Here is a 23818-nt window from a genome sequence, read left to right as displayed (position 1 = left end):
AATATGAATACATGAGAAGTACCTAGAAATTGACTTCGTTTTCAATAAAATAAATAAAGAACAGTGAACAATCTCCCTAAAATTTTTTTGAATTTCTCCGTCGCATAAAATTTAATTTTTTCTGGTTCTCCAAAGTCGTGATTACCCCGTATAGACTAATAAAACACACAAGTCAAAAACCTTCTTTTTTTTCTATCTAAACGGCATAAAACGCCTGAAATAAAAAATTCAATATACACACATGTAACTATAACTCTTATGTACAAACAACAAATTGACTATTTCCTAAAACGTCCATTGCCTAAACCCAGACTACTTCCGGTTGTAAAACGTTCACAGCTTCTGCACCGTCACTTTGATTGTACTTCAAACTGTCGATACCTGGCATTTCTCCATTTTCACTAACTTTAGACAGAACGTCGGTCAGTTGATACCCTTGCTCTAACATTTTCTTTGAACTTTGATAATTACCGTTGCTTACAGCATCACTTTTTGTACGTTCTTTACCTACCTCTGTAGATTCAAAGGCAGTGTGCGGTACTTTGTCCAAATGGTTAATTTCGGGTGGTTCTTTCAAAGTTCTCTTATTTGATTTACTGGTGTTGTTCTCTATGAACTCCAACACTTGCTGGAGATGGTCCATATTGCTAGCTTCGTTACATCGAGTGGCTATGGTACCAATCGAGGACATAGTTAGCGGTTGAAAGCCTTCAAATAATATCAAATACTTGTACATCGAAAATGTAGTTAATACTAGCAATTATTATACAGGGTGTTGGAATATTCCACCAATAAAATAGCTCAAGGTGGACCTTCGACACATTTGAAGGGTTCTAAGGAAAAAGTAAGTGAGATATAACCTATAAAGTACATGACATTGCTATTCAGTGCCTACTTACTACAGTACTTTGCACCTACTGGCATTGAATGACCTACTACTCTGTAGGTAGGTGCTTTGAAAACATGGCTGGTTTTAATCTTAGCTGGTTACTAGATATTGAGAGTGTAATTCAATGCTGGAGGGAGCATATATCTTAAAGAATAGCTGTTTCTCGCAATATAATTTGTTAAAAAGACAAGATACAGTTTTTGCATTTTAATTTTTCAGAAAATTCGAATCCTAGACATCTTTACTACTTTTTATCTAACGTGGGAAATTCCCCAAAACTGTCGAAATTGGTCTAGAGAAGTAGTGATTTTAAAAAAGTAATAGTCTGTAGATTATTTTTAATGTTGGGTGCAGCAATTTGGACAGATTTTCTTAAAAAATTGTAAAATAAATGTGATTATAAATAAACAGAACTTTTGTATTCCTTAATTTTTAAAACACGATCATTTATAGAATTTTATTGGTGGAATATTGCAATACCCTAAGTTCTGTTTCATTCTACGTTTTACTTAAAATTTTTATTTATCGAATAAGGATTTCATATTTACAACTACGTTTTGTTTCATATACCCATAATTTTTATTTGTGTGAATTTTTTGCAAAAAGAAAATCAGACTTACCGTTCTCCAAATCAATTTTTACAGGCGCAGGCACTTGCCCTAATTCCGACAAGCCGTCCAAACGGGTCATCTGCTCAGTGATTCTCTTCAGCATTCTTCTTTTACTGGCCCTCTCCCTATCTTTCCTTAACCTGTCCGCCCTCTGTTCCGGCGTCTCCATGCTACGTCTTTTCGCGGCTCTTATTATATCTTTCATCTTTCTCTCCATCCTTTGCTCCTGGGTCTCGTTATTTCTGCGAAATGCTGCTCGCACCGCATCGTTATACCTGGAATTAAACTGATTCAGTTTTCAGTTTTCATAGTCACATCCAAAGTGAAGGAATGTCAGCGCTTGCAATCTACAGGATGTCCAAAAATAAAAGAGTACGTCTCTGGCAATTAGGGGGTCTACAATTGAGATTATGTCAATGATACTTCAAAGATTTGAGAGGGGAAAAACTACTTTTGCTTGTGTTCGTATCCAATGACAGGTTATATTCTCTAGTCAGCTGCCATACAGTTGATAAAAGTTAGAAAAACGAGACAGATACAATTTAAATTCTTAAAAATATATTAATTATTATTGTTTTAATATGAATTAAAAGATTGTTAAAAAATATAGCTTTGAAACATTATAACTAATTATATTATAACTTACTCTGGAATAAGGATGTAAATCATCTTTAGTCCTAGAGAATCCTGATATATTAGAGTTGGTAGGTATTATGATTCATTTTAAAATTAACAGATAAGTCTCATAAATAGTTTTTAAGTTGTGATCTTGTCTTATAAAAGTAGTGATTTGGGTTTTAAGTACACTACACAATTGGTGTTTAACTAACAATGATGAATTGATATATTGGTATACAGCGAGTGTTGCCAAAATGCTGCCCCAGCATATCGATTGTATGCGACTACTACTTGAAAATATTCTTGTGCTTTACAAACGGTGCTCCAGCTCATTTAGATGTGAAGTGAGGATCATCTAAATAATGAATTTTCCAACAGGTGGATAGACCGCAATCGATCAATATCATTATATTGTTCTAAAATAGTAATCCATGTGATTTGTACCATGAAAAGTTTGGTGTACTTATATGACAAGTTAGTACAATGGAAAAATTCTGCAAATGGTAGAAAATACCCTGGAAATAATTCTGGGAAATCTCTCGCTGCTATCAGCACGCACGTGTCAAGAATACTCCGAATGATAGCTTGTGCGTATGCAATTGTGATAACTTTTGAATGTGTTTAGGTAATCCAGTCTTATCTAAATTAAAAGATTAGATTTTTATTTTTATTTGAATTTTCGAAAATGTATGCCTGCTAAAATTAGCGGTAAAACCACCAAAACGTGATTCTCAATTTGGACATGATACAATTTAAGTAAACGGTCGGTGCCAAATATATGTTTAATGATATAAAAAACGAGTTAATCAAATTTGAAATAAATAAATCTGGACCATCATAAAAGTATATGTCGCACTTAGATGAAAATTTTATTGTCGTCAAAATTTACAAAGGAACAAAGTTTTTTTCGACAGTTTTTCTGCGCCTTAAAATATGGTAAAATAAAACATTTTGTACAACTGTTTAATTAATTTAATACAATAAATAACATATGAAGTTTTACATGAAACATTTTATACAATGTTATACAGGATGGCCATAAAAGGTTTCCCGATATTCTCTGGACATAAAAAAATTAGGGTAACTTTTTTCCTAGCTCTTTCCTTAAAATGCTAATAAGTGAAATATAATTTTTGGGAAAAGTTTATAACTAAAATGCTTGATCAAACTTTTATGAAGGACTATGCCACAAATTAACAAATAAATTCCTATAAACATGTGTCCAGAAACATTTCGTTTTCATGATATAGGGTGTCAAAATAAAGTGTATAAGCTGCAAAAAGCAAATGAAGGAAACTATGCACATAATACTTTGTTTTTTCAAGGATAACATGATTACATGAATTGTTACTATCGTTATTCAATGACATTTTACCATTTATCTCGAAAACTGTACATCCTTGTTAAGGTTTTAATGTACTATCATAAAAGTGAGTGTTTAATTTGGAATACTTTTGAAGAAATAAAAATAATCTTAATTAAATAGAAGAATTTAGTTGCATCCTGCATAAAAACGTACCTTTATTTTTTGATGTATTGCACCTGCAAATATTGGGAGATACTTTAGGATCATTCTGTATAATAATAATAAATAAACAAGTTTTATATATTTACTTTCCTATTTGTAACCTGTAATTATTTCTTGAAAATGGCACAATACTTGCTGTCAACAGGTCTGTGCAATTTGATTAATTCTTGCACTCGTCTTGTATTATATCAGTTCATTTAAAGTATACCGAACTAATGGTTTAGAGATTTATTATATAGTTATGTACTTCTGAGATTGCAATTTGCCACCCTCGGGTAATGCTTGAATAACCTGAGCATTAACGATGGGCCAGTCCACGTCAGAATCATGCTAGACGTTTCATCGGCGTAAAGAGTAAAGTGTTCTCCGTCATAGAGGCAATAAACGAACTTGGTATATATAACGCACAGCACAGTAAAAAAATTAGTATACTCTGTTTAGTATACAAGTATAGTATACGTCGGTAATATTTTTACTTAAAGTTTTACCTAAGGTGACAACTCTTGACCGTGCATAGGGTCATAACCACAGCTACTGGCGTCGTAACCTGCACTTTCATATGTAGAGCCCATGGAATAACCTATGGACTCTTGGGGAGGCGCGGGGGACATCATTGGTGTGGGGGTACTACTGTACGGAGATGCACCTGCCGCTTTCCTTGCGGCATAGAGATTAGCCTCTTCCCGAGCTTTCCCGATGTTCTTCTTATAACGGATCCTCTTATTACCGAACCAATTGCACACTTGACTTACTGTAATACCGCATTTCCTCGCAAGTTCTTCCTTGGCCTCCTCGGTCGGGTAAGGGTTTGAGAGATTCAAATAAAAATATTCGTTCAGAACTTCTGAAGCTTGTTTACTGAAGTTACGACGCTTCCTCCTAGCATCTAGGAACCGTGATCTGAGAATCATAACGCCCTCGCAGGTGGATTGCTTCAGCTGCATCTGAATCGAACTAAACTTTCTATGGATAATTTGAACCATGCGTTCGATTTCTTTAGGGGTAATTGGACGAGTGCGGCTTTGTTCCCTTAAGAGATTCATAACGTGAATGGTGAATTCGTTGCAGGCCTCCTCATACTTCTCCAGTTCTTGATGGTAAATCTGGCGGATTTGGGACAGTTTTGCTCTGTAGTCAGAATGTTCGATTGCGTTGTCAGGTTGCCCGGACTGTGCAGCAGCTGATCCAGAAGCTGCAGCGCCAGCACCACCTCCTTTTTCTGGGCCAGCTACACCTTCGGCGATAAGCATGTTATCTAACCGTATCAGTTGAGCATCTGGAGGTTCCTCCTCCTGTGCGTTGCGAAGCGAGAGGACAGTTTTCTCTTTAATCTCACATAGTACCGAAAAGAGAGCAGGCTTCATTCTGTGGCAGTTCAATGTGTGCTTTCTAGCCTGTGCTTCATCTAAACTTTGATCTGTTATGTTCATTATTTGTTGTAGGATTTCACCAATGTCTTGGTTTCTAGGCTCATTTTCTCCTGTTGAAGCCGAGCCTTGAGGATGCATTCCGTACGGTTGAGGAGGCATAAGGCCACCTCCTGTGTGCCCCATCATACTTGAAGGATCACCCATCACTTTTAAGTGAAATTTTTATATACTCGTTTTTTTGCACGCAAATGATATTTAAATGGTAAAGTTTTGTGTTTACTGTTGATATTACGAACGTAAACACAAGTTTATAGTTATAACTCCAATGATTTCAATGGAAGACAGAAAGACACGGCACAGGTAAACAATACGGGCTAATGTTTTAAGAAAGGTTAGTAGAGGCTAGAGGCGCTCGCGCATGTCATTCACCATAGACATTGATTTAAGAGGCTGACCAGTGATCACAGAGAAAAGAAAAATGACCAAATAAAATAATAGGTCTGTTCCAACAAGAGTCAGGGATTGGTTCTGAACTGTTCGAAATGTTTGGCCAGCTAAGTTCTAAATGTGTCTTCAGTGAATAAATCGCAAGAATTAGTTGGATGCACATTTCTGACGGTTCGGAACCAATCCCTGACTCTTGTTGGAACAGACCTAATGTAGATTGTCCAAAATTCTGTGCAAATGCAAGTAGATTTTTGGGGTCAACATAAGATTGAATTGCTCAGTACTCAGTTACCTTCACAAATTTATTAAATTAAACTAGAATTAGCAAAAAATATATTTTGTCATATATTAAACTGAAATTTCTGGTAATATATAAATAACATATGTATATTATTTACACACATACCAAAACGTTTACTAATTTCTTTTAAAATTTCCCGCCATAAAATACACTCATATTATTGGACAAAACCTAACGCAATGTTAATAGAACGCAATTTAAATCTAACACAGCCTCATTACAGCTTAAAAATATTTTAAGTTGTGGCCTCACTCTATTTTGGCACAACTTAATTGCTTAATTCAACTTTAACAAAACGACACACTCAACTTAACACGATCTAACGCCATTTGAACACAACTTAACTCAACTTTAACACAACTTATCATAACATAACATAATGAACATAAAACTTAAAAGAATAAATGCTTTTATTTAAAAAAAAAAATATTTTATATATTTGTGTCGCCCTTACAAATATGTTTGCAGTATATAAGCTGCTTTCTTTTGGTTGCAATTTTTGGATCGCGCCACGCGCCATTATTCTATGGCTAGAAATTGGCCTCAATGATTTGGGATCGAGGGGGATTATCCCTCTTTATCCTGTGATCTAAACGCGTTATGATCCCAAAATCATGTTCGTAGTTGTTTTCTTGTCAGATTATATGATCAGGATCGGTAATCCCCTTTCTCGTATGATTCAAACTTTTTCTGTGATTCGAACTTCTGATCACGTTCACATATTTAATAAAACTTTAAAATTGTGGTGGTTTATTTTTTCTCTAAGAAGAATAGGTATACCTAAACATTTAAAATCAAATCAAAAGTCAACAATAAACAAAATCCTGTTCTCTTCGAAATTGGACTCATGGATCTAAATAGTTCGTGTTTGTCTCGTCCTAATTCAGTGATCATTATTCAAAACTGAAAGCGAGATTACTGATCATAGAATAACAGATGAATACCTGTGGGGGAACTTCGATGACATCACGAATTGCAAATGGCGGATAGAAGTAGGGAATTATTATTTATTATTGTTTTACTTCAAATTTGCGAAAATGTGTTTCACAAACAACGTTGATTGTTCATTACGGATGTTCTGAAAGCTAGGTTCAACCACAACCACAAAAGTATTTTCAGATTCATGTTGAGTACTCAAAAATGCGGGGGTAGGAACATTTTTGTGGGGATTTGGGCATTTTATGCTATAGTAAATAATTACTGTTTGTGTTATATGATCTGAGAAAATAAATAGTGCTGTTAAATTCAGAAGACAGTAAACAAACAGTGGAAACAGCTAACGAATTTTTGAAGGTATATTTAAATACCTACCCACCAATAACTAAAAGCAGCCTATTAGAAACTGGTAGATAAGTTATTTAAATTTTTTCAATATCTCAATATTTTATTAGTAAATTTCTTAGGAATGTGAATACCAAATAAATTAATGGAAATAATGAATCTGATCAATGTATTCTAAAAAGAGATGTGTTGTTTCTAGCAAAAGCAAATGAAGCATATTTTTAAAATCATACTACATTTTTTGAGAAAACTTGTTTTGATCCAAACCAGTTTATTTTTAATTGATCAAGCATGGACCATTTATTTTCAGACACCCTATATATATGTGTACCTTCTGATTCTCGTCTCTGTCTCAGTTTCTGCTTTTCTCCTCGTCTGGGACCGTAGTTTATCCTTTCTCTTGCGCAACTCCCTCTGGTCCGGTGTCTCATTTTGTCTGCGGAAAGCGGCACGAAGAGCATTTTTCATCCGTCTCAGTTTTTTTTGTTCTTCAGATTCTTGTGACCTCCTTATTTTTGCTCTCAGAGCTTCTTTTTTCAACCTACAGGAAAAAAGTATATGAAAAAATGAAAAATACTGTTTCACACCAAAACAGAACACTAATATATTGAATAAAAAATGTACTTTTTTATTCTATGAAAATTATTAGAATTACCTCAATGTTCTTTCTTCTTCCGTTTCATAAGATCTCCTAGTATTTCCTCTACCCTTTATTGCCGTTTTGTACTTTTTGAAGAATTCGTTACTTAAGAAAAGAAAATAATATAACTTTTTGGGGTTCACAAATTTCAAAAAACGGATACCTTAGTTCTTTATCTTCCTTAGTTTCTTTGTAAACGTCGATAGATCCTGGTGTCGATGGTGATCCATGTACGTCATTACCTGAATCTGAAATAAAACTCTAGTTATGGAAGTGTCTGTTGTTATTTTTAATTTTACTTTGCATTTAAATTTAATTTATAACTTACCATCCGTTGATGAAAAAGAAAAATTAGCATTTATTTCTTCACAATTGTCATTTTCAAATTTCTCCAACTTTATTTCATTTAAGAGCTCGTTTTCTGAATATGCTAGACCTGATGCTGCTTCTGAATACCCTAAAACATGTACACAAAGAAAATTAGAAAACAAAGCCAAATACTTTTTTTGAAATGAATAAAAGACTGAAGTTAACAATTGTTACTACTTGAGTACTATTTTGATCAATCTAGAAAAATTAAATACTTACCTGGATCAACAATTTCTTCTTTTACATCAACCCTTTGAAAAGCCAAGTTTAAATTGGGAATTGAACCTGGCAAAATTCTAAAAAACTCAAATTCTGTATTAAATTATATAGGTAATCTCACCCATTTGAGGATGGACAAAAGTATATTTAAATATTTTTATTTTTTTCCAAAAATATGTCAATAAATTGAACAATACTTATTTACTATCAGATTTGTCAAAATTTGGTAGCAATTTTTATCTAAATCTTAATTGATCATGCTGTACCTACATACCTAATGTTAAAAATAATTATATAACAGGTGGTTAAATAGAAGAATTTCCTAATTTTTTTCAGAAATGATTATATGGGTCTCAAGAAAAATTTTAAATTTTAAGTAGCAGTAAAAATATGCGCATGATATTCTTTGTGCTAAAAGAATTCATCAATTATACTGCCTTTATTTATTTTTGGGTGTCTATTTTACTTTAAAACGTAAGATTTTCAAAAAACAAAAAAATATACTAATTATATTGTCCCTTTGCTATTTATATTATCATTTTATAGTTTTCTTTGCATATTTCAAAAACAAAATAATTTGAAATCACTTACCCTAGCTTTGGATCTTTTTTAATAAAGTCAATGTCACTAAAATGTTTGGAACATATATGTCTATTCAAAAAAGGTTGAGCTCCGGCAAATGCAAAATCTTCAAAATATTCTGGACGACCACAGTTCTGTACCCACAACATACACCTAAAAAATAATGCTCTTATTTTTTAGCAAGTAAATTAAACCTCAATAAAACTTTGCTTAAAACTTTCACAAAATCTAAAAAAAATTTACAGATTTTTAATTATCCTTAAACAATTAAACTAACAGTTTATATATATTTTTTTAGACTTGTAAAATACTTGTAAATAATAAAAGCAAAATCTCTAAATTTAAAATATTTGTAAGTATACAATATTTTTTATTAATATTGAAGGTGATGAACACAGACATACGTACAGATTAAAATCCTTGGGGAACACAAAAAACGCATCATTCCCGTTATTTTCATCTTTTGAGGAAACATTATCACATCCTACCATGCAACACCTGATTTCCATTTTGTTTATCGATTTTACGCCAATTTTACATAATTGTTATTGACGTTTCCTTTCAAAAGGAGGCCATTTGTAATTCCGAAACGAATACGGCCGATGGACAGACGGACAGACCGGAGAATGCCGAAAAGAAACAAACAAATCCCACGTTACCATGGTAACGCAAAGCGTTGCCTGTTTTTAACTTTCTGCCGCAGGGTACAGGATGATTCTCTGAAAATAGCCAGGAAACAAATGAAATAGTTAAGTGTTGGGCATAATTAAATGCAATTAATGTATTAAATGTACTAGAATCTACATCTACTTCTAATATATAGATGCAGTGAATATACTAAAGATTAATTATCCTAACCTAACACGTAATTGGGATGCCTGTTTTGCGATATTTATCGTGCACAAAGATCTTGTATAATTTATTTGACAAAAATTCGTTGCTTACGTCAATTGTGCCAAATTTCATGAATAAAATATTCAGCGCTAACTATGAATTTAATATTAGTGGTTTTTATCATGTATTTCTGTTCTTGCTAAATGCAGCGAACAATCGATATAATTACCAATAAATTAAATAAACAGAAATAATGTTTACTAATTTACTTTTTTTAATATTCCGTATCAAATTAAACATTTTTTAATTTCAATGGATGAACGATTTAATTATAAACACAAACAAGAAAAAATTACAAAACAAACATTGCAATCGAATGTTTCTCATAACAAGTTTTAAATATTTGCGGAGTAATTTCTCTGCTTTCTCTGCAAGCTTCTTAGACATTCTTTTGTATACTTTTGATATAAATGTACCTCACAGGAAGAAGTCTTATATTTAAAAAGAGCAAATTTGTGAACATTTGAACGAAATTCAATTGAGGGGATGCAGATTCCAGGGATGTAGTGAGGTTTTAAATAAAAAAAAATCGCTAACAAAAAAATATAAAACGTAGGCGAATAAATCGATAAATTCATGCTATGTGACGTAATAGAACTTTATCTAAAAACGGATTAAATCGGACACTTCACTCTAAAAATTTTGAAAATTATGCTGCAGCGTTAAAATTGAAATGATGTTTTTTTTCTGTACAACTCACATAATGAAAATGAAATATTTTGCAATAGTTAGCAACTTGACAAAACTATAGTAACATTTAAAATATTGTAAATCCTTTTACAATCATTTAAAAACATTTAAAAAATATTGCGTGCCATTATGAATTAATTCGAACTTTTTTGTTCTAAATGATGTCTAAGTATATCAAACTTAAATAATAAGGATTAACTTATTACTATATTTTATTTTTGCCAAACGCAAAAAATTAAACGGCATATTTTTAACATGTCTCAAACAACAAAGAAATGGCATTATTTTACGTGAATAAAATTCGTGTTTAAACACAAAAGATTTTATTAAACAACAAGTCAACAGTTAAAACAGAACATAAATCAACAAAAAAAAATCAACAAGAAAAGAAATAAATATTTACATCTGACGATATATACACAGAGAATCAACAGCACTCGTGAATATCTCAATCACTCTAGTGGTATCCACCTCCTATATCTCCCCCGAGCTCATCCCCTCCTCCGATGGAACCACCCTGCAGGGCTTCCCAGCCGCCATGGCCGCCGCCGCCGCCTCCTCCTAGGTGTTCACTGGCCCCCAAGACGTCGCTGTAGTGTTCGGCAAAACCGCCCCCATTGCCACCTTCGTGGACGCCGTATCCACCACCTAATCCGTGACCACCGTCGCCGCCGCCGCCGCCCCCGTGGCCTCCGGCGCTGTATTTGCTGGAGGCGACGAAACTACCGCCGAAGGGACCGTCGTGGCCATGAGCTCCTGGAAATGTAAATAGTCAAAAGAGTCAGATTTAGAATAATACAATATTGCGGTGCCTTTAATCAAGTTTTAATTTACTTTGATTCAAATTAAGATTATGGTTTCAGATTTCCAATAAGAGATACTTGTATTAATACAATTATTGATCATTCGGTCATAATGTATGGTCAATAGAACTTTAGTGCATATCTTTAACTCCAATTCCCAAAACTACATTTAGATTCAAAACCAGCAACTTGCAGAAACTGGATATGTTAGTATATTCAGTATTTATTGCAAGAATCCAAAAAAAGAGATACTGCAAATATGATATTTTTGACAATGTTGTAAGTGAGGCAAATATAAATTTTGCAGTCAGTAATGAAAAAATAAAACGTCAGTCAACTTTAAAAACCCATAAATGAATCTATGAAACAAAAAACAACTTATTCTTAATCAGAATCTAAAGAATGGGTATTGAGGAACTTTGAGGAATCAAGGAATTCAAGTAAAAATTGCGCCCGATAATGAACTTGCGCTTTTGAAAGAAACGCTGAGGACAACAATACAGGGCTGCTAAAGAGGGCTTTTATCTGGAGACATACATTCTCTTGATAAAAACGTACTCTCACATTGTTAAACTCCTTCTCTATATTTGGAGATCGAAAAATCAAATTTTATCAGTTCTCGTAGCCCTAAATATTCTTTCAAATATTTCACCTTTCAACCCATAAAGAATGCTTTAGAGGGATAAAGGTCTAGGAATGATGAAGAGGTTACAACCCTTCTTTATAAAGAAGTGCTGCATTCCTGATTGAAGGCACAGTTAAAAACATTTCTTTCAGATTTTATAAGAAAGTTAATGAGAGATCATTTGTATCTCTAGCTGAATTAAACTTCTCAAAATTTTATCTAATCTAATCCACTTCACAATACTCCAAAACCTTTTGGGGTATTGTTAACTGCGTTACTAAGACGCCATAGCAGGAATGAGTAAAAGATAAGATCTGAAAATGATGGCAACAAATTCCTTGACAGAGAAAGCCAAGAAAGTATTAAAATGATCGTCGAAAGAATAGCAGGACGATAAGTATAACAGTAGGCCTACTAACTGAGTAATATGGAAAGAAAGATAAAACTGTAGCTCATGTAAAGTCTAGCTAGAGTCCGTTATCTAATATAAGAGAAAATTCAAAGTTTTAAAAGGTTAACCTAGATACTAACCTGTCTGTCCGGTAAGATCGATGATTTTTCCCTTATCGCTGCCACCGCCTCCGACAATGCTCACCCCGTGGTGAAAGTCGCCGCCGATGGAACCGCCTCCACCGCCGCCGCCTTCGTGTCCACCGCCGGAGATAGCAGCAGATTGGAAGTCGTGGTTGCCGCTTAAGGTTTCGAAGTTTATAGTGGCTTGTCCACCCCCGAAGTCGCCACCATACCCTCCTCCACCGCCGCTTTGCCAACCGCCTCCGCCGTTTTGCCAGCCGCCACCGCCGCTAAGGCCTAGACTGCTAAGGCCTGTAAGTAAGGAAAGGAAATGTGAAACACGCTTATAGTTGTGAAAAAATGGAGAAAAGGAAAGTAACAATTTGCGGAACATGTTTTCTAACAAAGAAAAAAAAATGAATGAAATGCTGAAATGCATTTTCACTTCTGCCAATAGTGCTATTATTTGGCCCAGTAATTGCTATTTTAAAAAGAAGGTGGGATATTGAATTTTTAGATAACTTTGCCATATTATGCCATAATTACTATTTTAACAATTAATTAGTACCTCAAACAATGAAATAAAGTCAAACCTAAATATACTTGAATACACATTGAATTATATTGAAATTTAGTATAGTAGTTACTACCGATGTTAATTATTGTGTTTGTATTGCATTATTTCCAATAATTGTCAATTAAATCAACATTGGTATTTACAAAATATTTAATTATTTTTTGGTGCATAACGAATTAATCTGATTGTCATTGTGATTGTGTCGTAAAAACTTTCACTTCCAATAAAATTTCACCAATAATATAAAAAACACAGTAATTGTCTTAACAAAATAGCTAAGTAACCCATAGAAACAACAGGTGATTCTACCGAAAGAAACGCCTTCTTTTATCTTCAAATGTAGGCCTATCTACATTACCATGGAGACATGATTCCACAAACAATTTTAATGATTTTCAGTTTTTCTTAAAAATCTCCAAATTACGCAAAAACAGTGTGAGTAATTGCGTAACCAATACTACCTTTTATGTAGTAAATCTAAGTCTATTCTAAATTATATTCTTACAACCCTTTCCATGGGCGTAGTTTGAAATATTCGATTATAAAAATACCCCTATTCTATGCATATGGACTGATATTTGTCATAGTTTTGAAATGGAACTTTTTGTCCTATAAAGCTAAGTCAACGAATCAAATTTTAGCAAAACAAAGAAGCTATTTCAAAATCGACAATATTTCTTGTTGTACTCATTTTCCTTAATTTTATTTCTATAAATAGTTATTTTCCAGGTATTTTATGTATTGTTATTTTTTCAATATTGTTCTCTTTTCGTTGTTACAATAAATTTTCCACAACACTTCTAAATAACTTTTATATATCATGGTTTACCTTCAATTCAAATAGAAAATTACACATACAATGGTAACCCCATCAGTTTCTACAGTTCTTGACTAAAATTTATTAAATAATTTTCTAACATTAAATTCCAAAATTTATTTCCATTTTCAAATTTTGGTTTTAATGAGATATCTGAAAAAAAACTTACGGGCTCATATTTAAAGCGCTATAACCTCCTATGTCATATAAGTCAATATCGGAACACCCTGTATAAAATATTATACACCCCTCTACATCTAAACAAATAGAAATACTTATACATTTGAAATAAATAATAAAGTATTCGATTACAGATCATATGTTATTTGCCAATCTATTGTTTACGGTTCCAAAGAAAGAACGTTTTAAATAAAAAACTAATATTAATTATACAAAATTGTACATAACTGGAACATCTACGTGGAGATTTGAAAGTGGCTGCATTCTCTCATTGATCAAAGAAAGAACAGTCTGTTGGAAAGTGAATGGGCTTCATCTGAGATTAATTGGAGCAAAGGTGACGATAAGTAAAAGTAATATTGTAGAATCGAAAACGGTTCGTCGCACCCAAAAGTAAAATATAGTATTTTTTGTGAGATGGAAACCGGCACTTTCTAGCGTCCACTTTTTTCGGTTATTAAGCGTGTCTTTTTCATCAAGACTGTAATTAATGATAAAAATCTGGTTACTTTCACGAGGACATTGAAGTTGATGCTGAGAGATTGTCAGTTGTGTAATTTTGGTGAGATTTGTCTACATTGTTCATATGGTCTTTTTTATTAACATTGCAGATGGGAACAAACGTATAGGTTTTCATTTTAGGCATAAGTTAATAAGATGAATAAGTAAAAAATGTGTAAATAAATACTAATTTAATTTTACTTGATGTGGAAAATAGGTATATTTATATTTACAGTGATAAAATGACAGATTTTGGAAACTAAAATTATTTAAGGAAATATGAACCATGCAATATTATTTTTTTCTATTCTTACAGTTACGAGGAAATTAAAAAAACGGTAAAATTGATCAATATTCAATTATTATTGTTTCATCATTGGGATATTTGGTATGAAATTGAATTCCTAATTAACTTCGTTTAATGAGAATTAATTTGAATTAGCAAAACAAAAAAAACATTCAATTTGTTTACTTTTTGAGTTTTACGAAATCGAACGTAGAAAGCATAGAAAAATATCAGGCCGATAAAAAGTAGACAAAATAGCATTAGTTTCTCCTAGATTGCATTTCGGTCTGTTTGCTTTAAAGTATTAATTAAGTAACCATTTTTTTTCTATCCAAAAAAACATCCACTGGGAATTTCCAACTTTCATTATAAATCTTAAAATATAGAATGTTGAAGTGAAAGTGCTGCATATTTATTTTCTTGGAATAACTGCAAGTTCAACATCAGTAATTAAAAACGCTAAAATATTTCAAATATTCCAATTAAGTTGGAAAATTGTATGATTTTGGCGTTTTTAAGAAGTTTGGATAGTTTTATTATTTAAGTAAATAATACACAAGGGTTAAGCCTCTTAACAGCTTTTCGCTTAATAAAACAACTTTTCTCAAAAAGTAGATACTTTAAGAATTGTAGCATTTCTCCCCGAAGTAATGATTTCAACGAATATTTTACTTATTTAAATTACCTTTATATGACAATTCAAAAGATGACTAAAATATAAACATTTTACTTTAGCTTACTTTTTATGTTTTAGAAAATAAAAAATCATTTAGTTCCATGTAACATAACTGAACTTTCCGTCATAAATCTTAAAATTGGAATGTTCAAGTGAATTTACATTTCTCGAAATTATTAATTACAGTGACTTCGGATTTCAGACTAAACCAATTTTCATTTTTCTGCATATCAGCATGTTCTTCGACATAAATAGTGGTGCAGAATGTATTTACTACTTTATCCGTTTTTTTTTTAAGATGATCACATTTTGTATTTTGAGTAATGGTTAAATAAATCAATATTTTACAGCCTTGTAGATATAAATGCAAAAATTCAGTCGGAACGTTATTTAAACTACTAAATATGGGTAATTAGATCATACAGGGCGTTTCTTGTTGCATTGCACTAGGTTGAGAATAAAAAAATATTGTTAGGGTTGTTTTCACTCTCATAATTGGCATAAATTATGTTCTCGATAATTCTCAGTAGAAATATGATAAATTTTCGATATAATTTTACTTACCAGAAGCAACTATTGTTGGTTCGCTTCTCACCAGAACAGCCACCACAGAGGTTAGAAGTAGATACTAAAAAGAAAACGTAAATATTAATTTCCGTACTAAAAAAATGGTTATATATAGGAAAAATAGTTTAAAATAGTTTTTGTCACAAACGAGTTTTCATTTAGACACAAGTTGTAGGTGTAGAATATTTTTCTACCGCCGAAAAAATATTAAATGTAAATTAAATTAGGAAGTATAGTAATTGGGATTTTTTTTCATTTTCAAATTTAATTGTGAAGAAGTAGACATATGTAGAATATAATTTTGCCTAAAATTATTATGTAGACAGATAAAATATAAACATCTGTGCACCAATGTTCAATGAACAACTAGAATGATAGATATCTAGATATACTTTCTCTGCTACAAGAAGCAAATCTACTCATTAGTTTTCAACATACATATGTTGCCAATTAATTTTAAAATATTCACCTGTAATTATTTCGTCAATTAACGGTGAACTAAAGCACATTTTAATATAAAAAGTACCAATTAAAAATAATTAAAGACTAGATTGCAACTGACGATAATGTTGCTAATTATTTTGCTAACGTTATATTAATAGAAAACTCACATTAAAGAACTTTGAATCAGTTATTAAAAAAAACCAAAATGTATATATTTATTACCACTAGCCAGCAGCTAAATCTACTTCTAATTGCTTAATCCAGATCTACTTCTTGGTAACTCACCTTAATCATGATGGACAAAAACTTATTAAATGCTGAAGACACAGAAGAGTTCTACTGCCCGTTGCATCCTTCCTACTGCTTTTATACTCTGTACCATCCGCGAATGAGAGGGAGTTCATATCTCTGACATTGGGCGAAAGTCTTTCTTTCTCTGTTAGAGACTATCCCCTTAGGTATCCACCACTCAAAGTCACAAAATACGCTCCACTTAACGTTCCTTGAACCAAATTGTTTTGAGGTAAGCCATTATACTCTAGTATTTTTAATTAGGAAAGAGATTCGTTACGCTCGCTTGTATCAGTGTTTACGTACACAACGCTATTAATATCTTTCATTTTTTTCTTGGTAAGTATTCATGTGATGTTTTAAGGTCAGTTGTAAAAAAGTAATGTGGTTAAAGTGAGAAATTGCCGGTCCACTAAAAGAAGAGAATTTTAGTGTTTAGAGAACAATTTTTACTTGAAGCCACATGCATTTTTAAAAAATCCTAAAAATCTTATCAACGAAGCGTGATGTTTTTTCATATCAACTCCAGATATGTAAAAGCAGATATCTAATATTTATCCACATTCTTCGATATTATTCAAAAAACGAGCCTTTTTTTAGGTCCCTAACAATGCACAGACGACTGTAAATTTCCTAAAATTAGGGCGTAAAATATGATTATACCAATGACGTAAAGGTTGAGGTAAAGAACATCACACCATTTGTTGTAATTATAAAAAAGATACTAAAGTAACAACATATAATATACCCATGTGATAAAAACCATATTAAACTTGGTTAAAACAGCCTTATGTATAAGAAAGATGTTACAAAAAAATACTTGGATCATTATTATACAATATTGTCGATATTGTTTTTTTTTTTAAGAAAAATCACAATTTTTTTGAATATTTATCATATTTAAAGTTTGCTTCGTCATAACGGCAACATCCTGTATAGTACGTTTTAAAATTTCTTGAAGTTTACCTCTAAGACATATAAAAATGAAAACTCTTAAATTGAAAGTAGGTATATTTTAATGATTTATCTAAAATGGTAGATAGTAATACGTATAATATGATATGTTAATGATAGGTAGGTAACTGAACTAATTAAATTTTTAATGCATTTTATTTAGTATATACTATCACTTCCGGAGTTAATAGTCGGACAACACAAATTAATTTTATTTGTTCAACATTATAAAACTATGTATATAGAATTGGAAAAATATTTTTCAATAAGAAAAAAACTAGAAAGAATGAATAACAATGCAAACTTTTGTTAAGGGGTACCTACATAAGTATGAATAAGTATAAAAATCTATAATGTATTTAGGTAGTTGAGAATCTGATTTCTAATAAATTATTAGAGATCAGATTAGATCATCATTATTCAATTTGAATAAAATAAAATGCTAATAAATTTAGAATTCATTCCTTAACTTTCCCTGGTCTTAAATTACGCCAATCAAATATTTGACGCTAATTTTTCAAATTTCGAAGTTGGATGTTGCGGTAAGCCTCGTGGTATTGCAGGTTTCTGCTTATCCATCGTAAAAAATCAGTAGTTCATGGCTACTCACAAACCACAAATTACGGAAACAATATTTCGTAATCTGTTTAGGTGTAGGTCTATGGTTGCTGCCGGCAGTGCCGGCACATATATAGGTTATGTTTAATGTTTTTAAAGTTAGTTTATTGTTTTTAATTAAAGGATAAATGGAAAACTTGGCAAAAGAATTAACCCTTTTAAATTTACCTTCAACGATGTGGGGCATTCACATCCATCCGCAGTATGAATTTATCGGGATTCTTCATATTAACATCACTAATTCAAATTTAGTGATGGACAAAGGTGTTCTACTGGCCGAAGAGGAATGCGGTGTCAAAGCAAAAATATTTCTTAATGGCTTTGTAGCTCATGTGCCTAATCTAATTTTGGATATTACAAACCTTTCGGAATTATCCTCTTTGGTGTATTTACTACACGACAAAAATATGTGCAGAAATTTTGTTGAAGCCGGGAACACTTCAGAGTGTTTAAAACTAATAGATAATGAGTTAGAAGGCAATGTAATATATTGCAGTATGTGTCGAGACAAATCTAATGCAAGAGGTAATTGATATAAGATAAATTATTTAAAACGATTAGATTACTGTAATATATTGTTGTGGGGTTGCTACTTAACTAAAACGAAGTTTTCAGTATTAAACAAAACGGTACTATATAACCAAGAAGTTTCTGACAATATTAACAGTTTGAACACTCTTGAAGAACAGAGTGTGGAATATTGCATTATTTGTAATGAATATGTTCCCGAAACTGATAAAATTAACCACAAAAATCAGTGCAAGCTATCTCAAGATCAATTAGAAAGTAATAGCAGTGAAACTGACAATGAGAAACTTAAACTAAGTAAAGATAATGAAGCGTTATGCAATTTTTGTGGCAAAATGTTTCCCCGTGGGTATCGTATAGAAGAACATATCCTGACACATACACCAGATAAACCGTTTCAGTGCCAGATTTGCCATAAGACATTTTCAAAAAACTTTAATTTAAAGATGCACGAACACACACATTCAGGTAAAGGTGCATATTATTTTATTAGTACATTTGCATATTTCGCTATTTTAGGAGATAGGCCATATATCTGTAGTAAATGCGGGAAATCTTACACGACAAGTAGTAATTTAAGGACACATATGTTAAGTAGTCACAGTAACGAGAAAAAACATGTCTGTGATATATGTAAAATGACCTTCGTGTATCCCCGTTATCTCAAACTGCATATGAGGAAACATACTGGGGAAAGACCGTTTGTATGTTCCACTTGTGGGAAAAAGTTTTCGAAGAACATACACTTAACAGTAAGTAATTTATTATTTATTGATATCCGGGTTTCTATTAATGCTATTTTTAAACTACATAAAAAGGAATACTAAAATGTATTGGCCGTTCTCCGAAGTATATTATAACTAATTTGTTTTTCTTTGTAACTTTATTGAATCCATGAAATAATAATAATAGAACAAACAATTGCAACTATCTTAAAAGATCACATATGCAACAAAAAATTTGAATTTACATATTTCTTTTGTTCGATTATTACAGATACACATACGAACGCATACTGGTGAAAAACCATACTGCTGTGACATATGTGGTAAAGGATTTACTACTACGGGTGGATTAGGGTATCATAAAAAGGTTCACCATAAAAACAGCACTTCTTAACAATGGTCTTCCATGCTACACCAAAATACTCGTCTTCAAAAACAGCACATATATTTTCAGTCTCTTTTTTTGCATGATTAATGTATATATTATTAGCAATTAATTTTTTATTGTATGGGCATGCATAGTGAGGGCAATAGTGTTACATTATTTTTGTGAATGAATTATGATTAATTTTGGTGAGGAGTATATGTTTACTGTGTATATTTGTAAATGTGTATATTTCAGTATAAATGTTTTTGTATTGAAGTGCTATGGTAGATAACTAAAAAAGCTCATAACACTAAGCATTGTTGCCTTATAGAAGAAGGAGTTACATTAAAATTGGTAGTGTTACAGTCAGCATTTCCCGGCTGCTAGCATATAATCCTACAAATAGAAATATAGCACATTTTTTCTGTAGTAGAAATAACGAATACCATAATCAGCTTACACAATATTGTACATACAATTAAGTCTGTGATAATCTTAATTTATTAAACTATTGCTGTGCTATGTGAATTTTTTTCATATATTTTTACATTATGTTTAAAAAGATATGAATAAAAAAATGATTAATTTTGAAGTATTCGTTTGCATTGAAATATTTACAAACTCAGCATATTTTCAGCATTTTTGTTTTTTGTTTAATATATTTCAAAATAATAAATACATGAAATCTATAAAAATCCGTATTTTTTTTAAATATACCCCTCCCCCCTCCGTCTCCACCTATGAACAAATATTGATACACCACAGCGTCGCCTTCAATTTGTTTCAAGACTATGCAACCATCGTTGCGCGAAACCGTAGGACGGCGTTCTTCATCGCAGGGGAAAAATATTGATTATTTCAGGAAACCTATTTAATAATTTAGTCTCGTTAACTGCACCCCTGGCAAAGAAATTGATCTTGAACTTATCAACAATTTATGGAACAAGTGAAAGTATCGACTCAAAAGCATGATCGCTGAAGTCAGTTTTTGGTTTTTTATCGCATTTAATTTTTTCCCGCGAGGTGAGTAATCGTGAAATATACAAATATGGGGTATATGTGTTATATTTTAGCGCTCGCGATTGATTGCTTCAAATGCGTTTCAATAAATAAGGATTATCCACCATGTGAGGATCCATTTCATAATAACTACACGCTGGACGTGTTCCAGTCACCGTGTATGGCAGGCCGAAAGGGCAGAGACGGCCTGTTTCCTGCAACTTCCTGTGTCAAAATCAATGGAGTTTTTGGTAAGTCTCATTGTCAGTCATGTGGGGCCGGTGTAGATTTTTTTCATTTTCAAGGCTCATCCATTGCAAAAGTGTATTTTTCACAGTACATATTTGAATAAAACGAGTTTTGCGAGATAATCAATTTTTCTTATACGAGTGCACTATCGTCGATGCTTTATTAAAACAAGAGTGCACCTCCTTAGGGTTTTTCTTCCACTAAAGACTTATTGCATCTGCTAATTGACTTTTGGTTCAAGCCTATCTATTAACGGTTAAAAACAATTTACCTGTGGACGAACAAAGCAAATATAATAATAACCAATAAAACTTTGACTGTTACTTATACATTATGCAAATAAAAAAAAGTATGTAAAAGATTAGAAGATGCATATGAAGGACTATATATGTGCCAGTGCATATAGTGTTTATTGTAAGTTTTCAACTTTGGCTTAACTGTTGTGTTATATTTAAAAAGTTTAAATCATAAAGCAAAGGATAGTGGGACTGTCCTATTATAGATATCTTGTTTTCTACTTGCAACTTTTTAAACATAAAGAGAAGGTTTAAAGACAAAGTTAATAATTGAATATAGCACATAGTTATGGTAAAAAGTCTCTCATTTGAATTAAAAAAAGATGGTTGCTGGTATTTCCATAAAACTCGTCATCCTAAGATGGAAACCTGACAACCTCGATAAAAACTTATGTTAGCGCAAAAAATGTACATCGTAATAATAAGAGAGGATTGCAACAATAAATAGAATGTTTTAACCACTGATAGGTTCCTTTAGCAAAATATTTTTTATTATAACAGCAGCCTAACATCCCTGAAGCTTTATTTAATGCAAATGCTTTGTTAGTGTTAATCAATTTTTACTTGATGCTAGAAGATATTTTCCTCAATGTTATAAGTACTACAGAGCCATAAATGTTTACAAGCTACGTGGCAGTTGAGCTTAGGAAACCCAACATTGCACGGCTGGTAACGAAAATTCCCTAGATCTTGACGTCACCAATATTAGTGACTCGTTTACAATGACTAATGACAAACCGTTATTTCTACGCTCGGAATAATGCGATCCGCAGATTTGTTGAATAGTATCTCGTGAAAAATTACGCCAATCAGAGCTGTTGAAACAGGACGTTGTATTTTAATTCAACGTTGATCTTACTATTTTAATAATTTTTAATTTTAACGAAATTTATTGGCCAACATGAAGGACATAAAATTATTGTTCCAAAAAAAATTACTGGTTAGTGGCTTGTAAACATTTATAACATATTTTTATCATTATATCTAACTAAGAGCTCAAGAATATTCCTTACGTTACTCCGCTGAGTAAATCAATGGCATATTATTTGTAAGCACGGCAAATTTTTCAAACTTTTGAATATATGGATTACAAAATTAATTATTCAATAAATTATTCGCAATAAAATTCCTCAAGGCAACAAGACAATTTATGAGTGGCAACTGGTATGCCAGTTAGTATAGTTAAGACCTAAATCTATGGTAAAACTATTTTTTTAGATGATACTGGTGATTATATAGTGGTGAGAGGATGTGCATTAGACAGTGGAACTTTAACTACCGATACTGAGTTGGTGAGGATGTCACATTGTGGCAGGTTTTATTATGATAACAGGTATGAACTGGAATGCCATAAATACGCCGGAAAGAGAGCAGTATTGTTAGCTCGTTCCTAGTGCATTACAAACAGCTGCCAACAGTAAGTGTTTGATTGGAAACAATGAATTTTGAACCTTTGTAAACATTATATCGTAATGCGCTTGTTTCTGACTGTTGCAAACTGGTTTGGAATGTTCTAGGAACAAAGCTATATGTTATTTTTATTATTATCCTGCCATCACCGTGCAACAATAGTAGAGCATTTTTTTGTAGGTATGTTCGTGGTTGTGTTCAAACATGTAACGACGCCGACGCCTGTAACTCATCTGATCAGTTACCTATTACTTCATTAACTGTACCAATAAGTTTTTTGTCGTTGCTAATATCGCATAATTTTTATTGATTATGATGTACCTGTACTATACCTGACAACTGTATTACTAATTGTTTATACTTTTCCCAAGATTTCTCTGTTTGTTTGGGATGTAAAGAAATGTAAATTATTTGTAATTATAAAACTGTATTGTCATATTTAAAAGAAGTGTACTTACCTAGAACTAGTTGAAACGGATCAATGTTTATAAAATTGGATTGGTTGTGAAACTTGTATTGATAAATGGAGCAGGTAAAATAGTTACAATACATTTGAATTTATATTTATAGATTGATTTTATATGCATAAGTTATATAGATTATTAAATTAATCAAGTTTACGAATGTTTTTAAAGCTACCTATATTACATTTTTCAGGTCTTTATTATTATAAATAAATATATTAAATGTTGATTGTTTCATTTCTTCGTTTATCATAATCTTAAACTAAGTAATATTTTTTTCTTCAAGAAAACGTTCATTTAAGTGAAGAAGGAACACCGCACAAAACAAATGGAAAAGGGAGTACAGAGTATGATGTCAAAATAAACGTATAAAGTTTTTTGGAAAGGTCTCACAAACTCGGCAACTGATAGAAAATATAATTTTTTCCTAATGATCATGGAATCATAGTAAATATTTTGTTTTTGAGATGCAGGGTGTCAAAGATAATT

The 23818-nt window shown here is 32.0% G+C and overlaps 5 protein-coding genes across 5 annotated transcripts; 2 read left to right on the top strand and 3 right to left on the bottom strand.

Moving 5' to 3' along the window:
* Window positions 1-172: 172 nt before the first annotated feature.
* On the bottom strand, window positions 173-9448 carry LOC108915747. The gene is made up of 9 exons (XM_018721900.1): window positions 9264-9448; window positions 8865-9008; window positions 8274-8350; window positions 8014-8142; window positions 7849-7933; window positions 7701-7790; window positions 7377-7586; window positions 1510-1775; window positions 173-708 (listed from the first exon to the last, which is right to left on the bottom strand). The coding sequence occupies exons 1-9, from the start codon at window positions 9362-9364 to the stop codon at window positions 302-304; spliced, it is 1509 nt and encodes a 502-aa protein (XP_018577416.1). The 5' UTR covers window positions 9365-9448; the 3' UTR covers window positions 173-301.
* On the bottom strand, window positions 3011-5436 carry LOC108915832 (homeobox protein extradenticle-like). Its single transcript, XM_018722005.1, has one exon. The coding sequence runs from the start codon at window positions 5218-5220 to the stop codon at window positions 4135-4137; it is 1086 nt and encodes a 361-aa protein (XP_018577521.1). The 5' UTR covers window positions 5221-5436; the 3' UTR covers window positions 3011-4134.
* A 1334-nt stretch (window positions 9449-10782) lies between the features above and the next one.
* On the bottom strand, window positions 10783-16942 carry LOC108910084 (putative glycine-rich cell wall structural protein 1). The gene is made up of 4 exons (XM_018714625.1): window positions 16714-16942; window positions 15982-16045; window positions 12399-12692; window positions 10783-11195 (listed from the first exon to the last, which is right to left on the bottom strand). Exons 1-4 carry the CDS (start codon window positions 16720-16722, stop codon window positions 10897-10899), a joined length of 666 nt encoding a protein of 221 aa, XP_018570141.1. The 5' UTR covers window positions 16723-16942; the 3' UTR covers window positions 10783-10896.
* Window positions 16943-18654: 1712 nt separating this feature from the next.
* On the top strand, window positions 18655-20428 carry LOC108909998 (zinc finger protein 239-like). The gene is made up of 4 exons (XM_018714518.2): window positions 18655-18816; window positions 18907-19287; window positions 19339-19571; window positions 19816-20428. The coding sequence occupies exons 1-4, from the start codon at window positions 18699-18701 to the stop codon at window positions 19936-19938; spliced, it is 855 nt and encodes a 284-aa protein (XP_018570034.1). The 5' UTR covers window positions 18655-18698; the 3' UTR covers window positions 19939-20428.
* A 411-nt stretch (window positions 20429-20839) lies between these two features.
* On the top strand, window positions 20840-23407 carry LOC108910255. Its single transcript, XM_018714847.1, has 4 exons — window positions 20840-20934; window positions 20985-21161; window positions 22674-22788; window positions 23046-23407. Exons 1-4 carry the CDS (start codon window positions 20880-20882, stop codon window positions 23173-23175), a joined length of 477 nt encoding a protein of 158 aa, XP_018570363.1. The 5' UTR covers window positions 20840-20879; the 3' UTR covers window positions 23176-23407.
* Window positions 23408-23818: the final 411 nt, after the last annotated feature.

Source organism: Anoplophora glabripennis, unplaced genomic scaffold (genome assembly GCF_000390285.2).
Source record: "Anoplophora glabripennis isolate ALB-LARVAE unplaced genomic scaffold, Agla_2.0 scaffold1, whole genome shotgun sequence".
NCBI classification, from domain to species: domain Eukaryota; kingdom Metazoa; phylum Arthropoda; class Insecta; order Coleoptera; family Cerambycidae; genus Anoplophora; species Anoplophora glabripennis.
The sequence above is the reverse complement of the archived record's forward strand: the minus strand, read 5'-3'. Positions and strand labels throughout refer to the sequence as shown.